The sequence below is a fragment of the Hippichthys cyanospilos genome, chromosome 16 (genome assembly GCF_059441005.1).
Source record: "Hippichthys cyanospilos isolate Australia breed blue-spotted pipefish chromosome 16, RoL_Hcya_1.0, whole genome shotgun sequence".
In the NCBI taxonomy this organism is placed as follows: Eukaryota; Metazoa; Chordata; class Actinopteri; order Syngnathiformes; family Syngnathidae; genus Hippichthys; species Hippichthys cyanospilos.
In genome coordinates, this window is record NC_142384.1 from 14501991 (window position 1) to 14510748 (window position 8758).

General features: G+C 36.2%; 1 protein-coding gene across 2 annotated transcripts in view; it reads left to right on the forward strand.

Annotated features, from left to right (window-relative positions):
• The window catches only part of ntn1b (netrin 1b), a 35577-nt gene extending 31282 nt beyond the window's left edge, over nucleotides 1-4295 (forward strand). For both annotated transcript variants that reach the window (XM_088437586.1, XM_088437585.1), the window contains one exon: nucleotides 1465-4295. In XM_088437586.1, the coding sequence (XP_088293712.1) occupies nucleotides 1465-1787 (323 nt within the window). In that variant the 3' untranslated portion in view covers nucleotides 1788-4295. The remainder of the gene's footprint in view (nucleotides 1-1464) is intronic.
• The last annotated feature ends 4463 nt before the right edge of the window (nucleotides 4296-8758 follow it).

An 8758-nucleotide genomic window follows, 5' to 3' on the forward strand; every position in this document is an offset into this window, starting at 1 on the left:
CCATTGTGTGCACATATCTATTGTTTTTAAAACAATGATCAATGATAGTACACCGTAGGGATTTGCAAAAACAAAGCTATGTTGTTATTCTATTCTCTTGTCTTTAATACGACATGAAAACTCAAATGAAAATGCCATAAACAGCTTGAAACATCTCTTATGATGTATTATTCACGTTTACCAAACAGTTGCTCACTGTGAAATAAGTTAACTGGCGCCATATAGCAGCCAAATGATGCCCTCTATCTAAAAAAACATGAGGTTTTATTCACTCTGTCGATGTGTAATAGCAATGCTGTTGGCTTTATTCTTAAAATACATGATGACGTTCCCCTTGACATGTTTAATAACACAAGAATTGCAGCATTACATGAAATGTAGATCAAAAGATAAGATGATTCCTGGCACATGCAGCTGCTTTGCGTGACTATCTTGAGCGATTTCCTGTCATCTCCAGCGATGTTCTCAAGATTAAAATCATTTGCGCTATTTTAAATAACGTGAATAACAGTTCAAATCAAACCCATATTGTAATGCACATCGAGTCTCGATTAGCTCCAGAGACATGTCCCTCTTGCTGCAATCAAAGTGAAGAAATGTTCTGTTTGGCTCTGTCGGCGAGGGAGCTTTAATTCCTCTCTCATGTGGAGTTTGTCTGCTGTAGCCAGCTTGGGCGTGAAAGAATTATTATGACCCCGATTGCCAAGATGCGTTCAGGTCACTGGTGGAAATATCCATTCAGTAGTCCTTTTTCTTGAGGTACACCCTGTACTGGTCGCCGGCCAGCCACAGGGCGCTAAAAGACAATCAGTCACTCCCATGTTCACACCCGTGGACAATTGAGTTTTAAATCTTATTAACAGTCATGATTCTTACAATATGAAAGCAAATGTTTTGTATTGAAAGAGTGAAGACATTTTTAAAATTGATTTGAGTGTTCAAGTCAACTGCTTCCATGCAAATATTCATATTTTAATATGAATTTGAACTTGAGTCGCGCTAAGCTAAAAACCATTTGCCAGCTCTTCCATGTTGCAAATGTTTTGGCAGGAGATTATCTTTTGTGTATATTAAAGAACAAAGGAGACTTAGTATGTTTTGTCCTCTCAATTTAAAACAGTTCTCGCCATCCATCTAATAGGATACTTTATAACCCTTATTTCTTGTCTTGCTGAAATCAGCCGTTTTTTATGGTCTCGTGAAAGTAAACTATCCTTAATCCCTCACCACAAAGTTCAAAATTTGTTACCATTGTGTCCAGAGGCGGAGCTTATGTTTTGGAACTACAGGGACGACCTGCCTTTGTAGTAAAAAAATAAAAATAAAAAATAAAAAACAAAAAGAATAACTGCTGCTTAAGAATCTGCCCATTTGCTCTGATTAAAAAAAAAAGCTCCCTGCAGTGCAGCCTTTTTTCTTTCTTATTATATCCACTTAAAAATTTCCTATGCCGTCCTCTCTCAGCTGTCCAGGTGCACGTGCTGAAAGGAGACAAGGCGGGCGAGTGGTGGAAATTCACCGTCAACATTATATCGGTCTACAAACAAGGGGAGCACCGCATCCGTCGCGGGGACCAGCTGCTGTGGGTGCGCGCCAAGGACGTGGCCTGCAAATGTCCCAAGATCAAACCCGGCAGGAAGTACCTCCTCATGGGCTCGGACGATGACGATTCCCCAGGCCAGAGCGGGGTGGTGGCGGACAAAGGGAGCCTGCTCATCCCCTGGAAGGACCTGTGGGGACGCCGGCTTCGGAAGTTCCAGCAGCGTGACAAGAGAGGAAAGTGCTAGAGGGGGAAAAAAAAAAAGAAAGGGAGCGAGGGAGAAGTGTAGGCACGTCTCCAATCATTTGCAAGGAAGAAGGGATGACAAACAAAACTGGAAGAATGATTCCTCGACAGATCAAAAGGAAATTGGTGACTGATGCTCTGAGCTGGGACAAAAGATTAAAAAAAAATATTGTGAAGGAGCTCATTATATAGTCATTCTTTTTCTGTTTGTCTATTTGCAGAGTTTGCACCTAATGTTAACGGTGAGTTACATCACATACATCGGAATACCCAGTTCATCTGTGACACTTTTTTTTTTTGGGGGGAAGAAAAATGCCCTGAATTGAACATGGAAAATTCATCTTTTCTTAATCAAATTGTGAAAGTGTTGACAGTTGTGGTCAAGTCCTCAATCGTTACCTACAGATGCTCGTAATAAAACACAACATTTGTTATTACCCCCGCAGTGTAAAAAAAAAAAAAATCATGTGCATACATAGGCTCTAGATAGATGGCATAGCATCAATTAGATGTAGAGGAGACAAGTCAACCCTGCACTTACTAGTTTAGAACATATGAGATATGTTCACATTTTTTCAAGTGGCATCCAAAAGGGTAACCGTATACTCGATTATGCCATTTGATGCCAGAAAAATATCTGTATAGTTCCATATATGTGATATTAACTATTGGAAAGTGCCACTTGTACAGATGATTATTCTCATTTCCCTGATGAATTATTAATGAATGTACGCATCAGTTTTTTGGATGAAAACTCAACCATTTAAATTTAAAAATACCTAACTTGTTTATTTAGTTTAATTCTGTCTATGATTATACATTAGAAACAAAATAGTGTAACTTTAAATTATAAGAAAGAAAAGTCCCCTGGATCTGTATTAATGTATATATTCAACTCTTTTTTTTTTTATTTTTAAGTGTTTTAACTTTGTTTTTCGTTTGTTCTCAGTGACAGTGCACCACCACATACCTTATACACGAATAAAAGATGTATTATTTTTCTATGGAAGTCAAAGACACAATGACCTGCTGAAACCTGGACTAAGAACAGGAAAGTTTGATAAATGGCAAACGTGCGTTTGACATTAAATACAATTGTGCCTTGAGATACAAGTAACATTTGTGCTACCCTAACTCAAATCAACTTTCCTCAATGAAATCAATGGATGCAATTAATGTTTCAGCCTCCCGTATTAGAAATAAATCTAGTGTCTTTTTTAAAAAGATTATTTGTAATCCGTATATTGTGTGTATAAAAGTATAACAGTTACTTTATTAAATAAAAAGCAAATAATTTAACAGTTTGTGGATCATAATTCATTGCACCTTCCTATGGTGTTTGTGAGTTAATAATTATGCAAACAAAAAATTCTTTCATAATTACCTGATTCAAATGCATTAATATTTTCCACTTGTCACAGGGGATAAATAATACAGTATATGCCTGTGAGTATTGTTGGACTGCCAGTCTACATATGTTGCTACAGCATTTGTGTTCAAATTTCCATAGCTTCTAACACAACTATCAATGCTAACATTTGGCCTATGGACGCTAACCTACCAACATTTTCATGAGCCCATCTATGCGGTTTCATATGTGTTAGCACGACGCTAGCACATTTAAAGGCAACCTTTTGAATACACGTGTATATAAATCCTTTTTTTTTTTTTTATTTAGATTGCTTTGACATCCAAATCGATGTTATGTTTGGTTAAACTGCTTAATGCCTGTTTCCTTTTCAATATTTTTTTAACTGCCAAATTTCTTTATACCGGTAGTAGCCTATTGACTATTTTTGCTCTCAAACACAAACAAAAACATTAATTGTAGCCTTCAAAAATTGTAAGCTAGGTCACTTGTGTCTCAAGGCACCGCTGCCAAGCAATGACTGATAGCCCCATTGGTTGTGATTATCGCACAGTTAACGGAGCTGTTGGTGGAGTGCTGACAAGTACATGTGGAATGGTGAAGTAACACAGATTGTATTGTAGTCTGGTGCTTTTATTATTATTAATATTCCCTTGACCTTCTTTGCTTTTTAAGTATGAAGATGATCTATACAATTCCACCAAACTAACAATTTAAAGTATGTCATGGTTACCTGAAATTGCTGACACTAATATTGGCATATTAAAATTGACATTTTAAATATGATAATAATGTCTCTGCCAAAACAAACGCTAAGTGGTTTTCCACATTTCTGCTCCTCTTTAGATCATATCCGAAATTTTATGCTAAAACAGTAAAGAGCAGTGGCCATTGAAAAGGTGGCGTAACACTACACGTCTTGTTACACTAATATATTATGTTTATCAAAGGAATATATTTAATGATATGTGAAACATTTTACGTGGTTTTGTCTTTTTTTTTTTTTTTTTTTTTTTTTTTTACTTTGATCACCTTGTGCATTGAATTGTAGAAGGCTGTAATGAAAAGTATTGACTTGTGGTTGCCAGTTGAACAGCCTGATAGCAATTAAAATTAATTCATCAGAAATAAAGCTGTGTAAAGAAAAAAAAACTGATGCGCCTTGCTGAAGTCTGGTTTTCATTTCTGGTCTTCTTGCATTGGCAGTATTACTCAACTTCATGTTATTTCAATACACCATAAAACTTTGATTCAATATTATTGGACGCTAACATTTTGATTGCTGAATATAAAATAAATAATCAGGTATTTATTTGTCCCATAGTCACTTTCTCAAACTTCAAGTGGACACACAAGTTTCAGGAGTGTCAAAGTCTTTTTAGGTCAGGGACCATAATAATATAATATTTGATAATATAGGATAATATTTGTGTTTTTTCACCTTTGGATGTCGACCAGCATGTTTTTTTTTTGTTTGTTTTGTTTTTGTCCCCTCTTTAAGCCATTTTTTTGCAATCTGAAAAAAACGCCTCCTCAAACATGGCGGTCAGTGTTCGTGCGTGAGCGACTAGCAGATTTATAATCGCGTCCCCGCCTATGTCATTTAATGCTGGTCTGCTATTGGTCAGCGTCACGGTTTCTAAAATGGCGGAACGTTCAAACTTTGTTTGCCTGTGAGTGCTTACAAAAACGTATTTATAGTGCATTTTACGGCTTAATTCTACCTTTAATTGGTCAGCCATGGGTCCCAAGATTGCTAGTGATATTAAAGAGAGAAGTAAGAAGATGATTTATATGGAAACGAAGCTGGAGGTAATCAAGAAATATGATGAAGGCTAAGCTAGGCTAGGCTAACCTCACTATGGACTATGGCCATGACAAGCTCTTACAGCACTCAACGGTAAATAAATCCTTTCTACATTTTTTCATTTTTGATGTTATTGTATATGTACTATATTATATATAAGTAGCGCGTAATATACTATTTTGTTACCAATTTTAAACATGTATATTCAATGTTGACGTTGACCTGGGGTTTTAACGCATTAGTTAATTAACATAAGTTTGGCTTGCCCGCCATAAGGCCAATTCGCGTTACGATCCCAACCGCGGAAGGGATTAATCTCGTAAAACGGGTCCCACTGTAACTTCCTTTATGATTCCTTATGTAGCCCAATATAACACTTTCCTAAAACTGCATGAAATAAAGGGAAGTTTCCTATGAATTGTATTCCTTTTGTTTCCTCATAAAATACATGCAAGATAATGATAAAAATAAATAATAGATGCTAATGTGAACGGGAGGGTAGTGCTCTATTTTGTTTCACTGAAGCAATAAGCAAGCCATTTCATAGAAGCACGGCAACTTCTGCTTGTAAGTCGGATTGCTCCTCCGAACTTTGCTCGTAAAAATAGTTTGACTATTGATTATGAACAGTGAACTGATGGATTAATTGTTTTTTAATGCTCCACAAAATCATCTCACGACCTGAACCATACCTATAGTAAAACTTTTTAAAAATAGAACTAAACAAAATTAAAGAACTAAGCTTTGAACAAAGCAGACGCTTCTTACGTTTGGTCCTATAGTAATGACAATTTTAACCATGACGGGTGATGTCACCTGCAAATTTTAATCTAAACTGCAGATGTTCCTGAAGTTGGGAGGAAACATCAGTCACTCTATTCATGAGGGGGTTTTAAAACCAAATACGACTTTGTGGACATGTTTCAAATGAGAGTCCATCTGAATTGACAGGACGGTGATATACTCATGCTACAAATACTCAAAAGGGAGCAACTTGTTAAGAGTGTAAGCTGTGTTCTCCATTAACTTTGGCACACTGGCTGTAAAATATGTCCAACTTGCTTATAAACTGCGAGAGGCATTAGATACTGTTGGTTTTATTGTGAAGGTATACTGTTCTGACAAAAATATTTAGGAACAATCTTCAAGGCATTTCACCTGAATCTTAAGTTTAAATCTTTCTGGATAGTTTGCGCAAGATGGCAGTTCCAAGAAGGGCCTTCTCTGTTCCCGAATGACCAGGTAAATCTTTCTTCTTTTTTTTTTGGTGAACATGCTAAGAACCCTGACCTCAACGAATTGAAGCAGTACGGCAATAGCAAAAAATGTAAATAAAACTAGATGAAGCAAATTTGGAGAAATTAAGTACTGAAAGCTGCATGAAAAATTATAGAACTGTGTAAAATGATGTGGAATGTATCAAATATAATATAATAGTTTTTAACTACAATAATAATAATTTTTCTTGCTTTTATATAGAAATTTGAATAAACAATTGTAGCAGGGATGAGCTAAGCGTTAAGTGGTTTAAATTGGTCAGAAAGTGTGGAAATTAGAAGAAAGAACTAAAGATTACAAGATTTTTTTGGGGGGGGGGATGGTATGCATAAACTGAACAGTTTAAAGTTAGAGTGGTTGAAATCTGTCAAAATAAAAGTTAGAGGAGAAAACCCCAAAACATTTGAATTTTGGCTTTTATTTTAATGTTTAAAAAGTGTAGCAGTGATAAGCTAAACAGTTCAACGTAGGAGCAGTTGGATTTCTCCACAGCGCTGTGTTCATAAATGTACAGGTTGACACTTTTGAGAGTGTTTGGGCAGGGAAGGAACATATGACTTTCTGGCTTCTGGATGATGGTCACAAAGCGGAGAACAGGCCCATCAGCAGCATCATTTCGGAACTTTCCAGTTGCGCCACTGCCATTGTCTTCCTGTTAACGATGAGAGTACATTTTGGAATGAGAAAAAACAATTCCACTGGCCTGGCTTGCTGTTGCCAGTGATGTGACACAATGAGGCTAACGAAGTCTGAAAGACCTTCTTGCTCTTTGTGTGCTGGCAACTGACAGGAAGCTTGCATGTTCTGTAGAAACTACGGAGCATTGGAGCATTCACACAATATGAATTCATCTCTCATTTAGGGGATGTTCTTCCTATAATATACTAACCCCAACAAATACCTACAGAACATGACCACATTTTCCATGTATTGTAAATATCTGCAGACTCGCTGGGGTAAACATGTTCAAATAGAATTCAATAGAAGGTATAAAAAAGTTCTTGAAGCACTTAATAGAGAGCAGGGACACACTAAAGTTAATGAGGTCCAGATCAGGAAACAATTTTTCAATTTCATCACGTTGCACTCACTACTGTTTGGTAACTGCAATAATTACCAAATCTGTCAACATCGATACTTGGAGTGGGGTTACTGATCATGTGTAATTTTGCTGTTAGTAAAGATTATCTGTGCTTTATCAGATTTCTGTTTCACTTGCTTCAATTTAAAGGTAATATCAGAATTAAGTCAGCGTTTGTGTAATATTGTGAAGTATTTTGACCATTTTTGGGGTCATATTCTTCAACATCGTTCTCGCATCACATCGTGTTCAGGGAGAGTTAGTGGCCGCTCTTGCCACGCTCTGTTGCAGTGAATGTTGTTTGTTGTAAATTAAATAGATAAATAATTTTACTAAATACATTTCATAGACTTTATTCATGATCGTATGAATTCACTTATCAAAAGGGTTTTCTATTCCCCATTAAATGAACACTGTATCAATGATTTTCATAAGGGACAGATGAAGTCACATTTTCGCGGTAACCTTTTTTGATTGTATTCCAAGGACTACAATGATTTTCAACTCGAGTTGTACACACAACAAATTCTATCAAATTTCGGTGAAAAAAATGTCGAGTCATTTTAAAATTGCATCGTAAATTCTTTGATGGTAGGGTAGAACTAAACCACTAAAACCAAATATGTGAAGAATTTGGTTCCAGACTGCCGGTATGATAAGTAAATAGAAATACTATGTAACTATAAAATAAGAGTAAAATCTGTCTCCATTATCATGGAATGCATTTGGAACGTAAATCAATTTACTTCCACGTACTATATAAATCTTTCATCTTGGATGCTACTGACAAAGATGATGAGATTTTTTTTTTTTTGGGAGATAGACGTGACATATATATTTTATTTCACTGCAAGGTCAAGTATTTGCAGGTTATAAAAGTGGTTGAAAAAGAAGTATAGAAAAGTCAGACTTGGGACGGGTTTAAAACTATTAGCTTTAAACTCTGGGTGCAGCATTTCCATGTTAAAATTTCTATGTTAAAAATGAATTTTAAAAAAATGGCCCTTAATATAACAAACATAGCAGTAATATTTTATGTTCTCTTTCAACCAGTGAAATATACAACATGAAAAAATAGCATAGAGTGGATTCATTTCTTAACAATGCTTTGTACCAATGTGGTTTCAGAATTAGAAACATCAGATTGTCCAATAATAATCTAATTAGCAGGAAGTCATTTCTCTGCATTTCCACAGCATTCTGGTATAATTTTAACACGGTTCTAATGACTGTTATTGTGGGTGTCTATCACACTGAGAGGGGGAGAAGCAATTATTGAGACCTATCCAAATGAGTTTGGGCACAGAGTTGAAGGGCCTGAGATATTTAAGTGGATTAGCTGTTTGGGACGAAGAAGGGGGAACACCCGAGAGGATCACAGAGACTGATTTGCATCATCAGTCTTAAGTGCCACTGTGCCTAATCTGTGCTCACAGG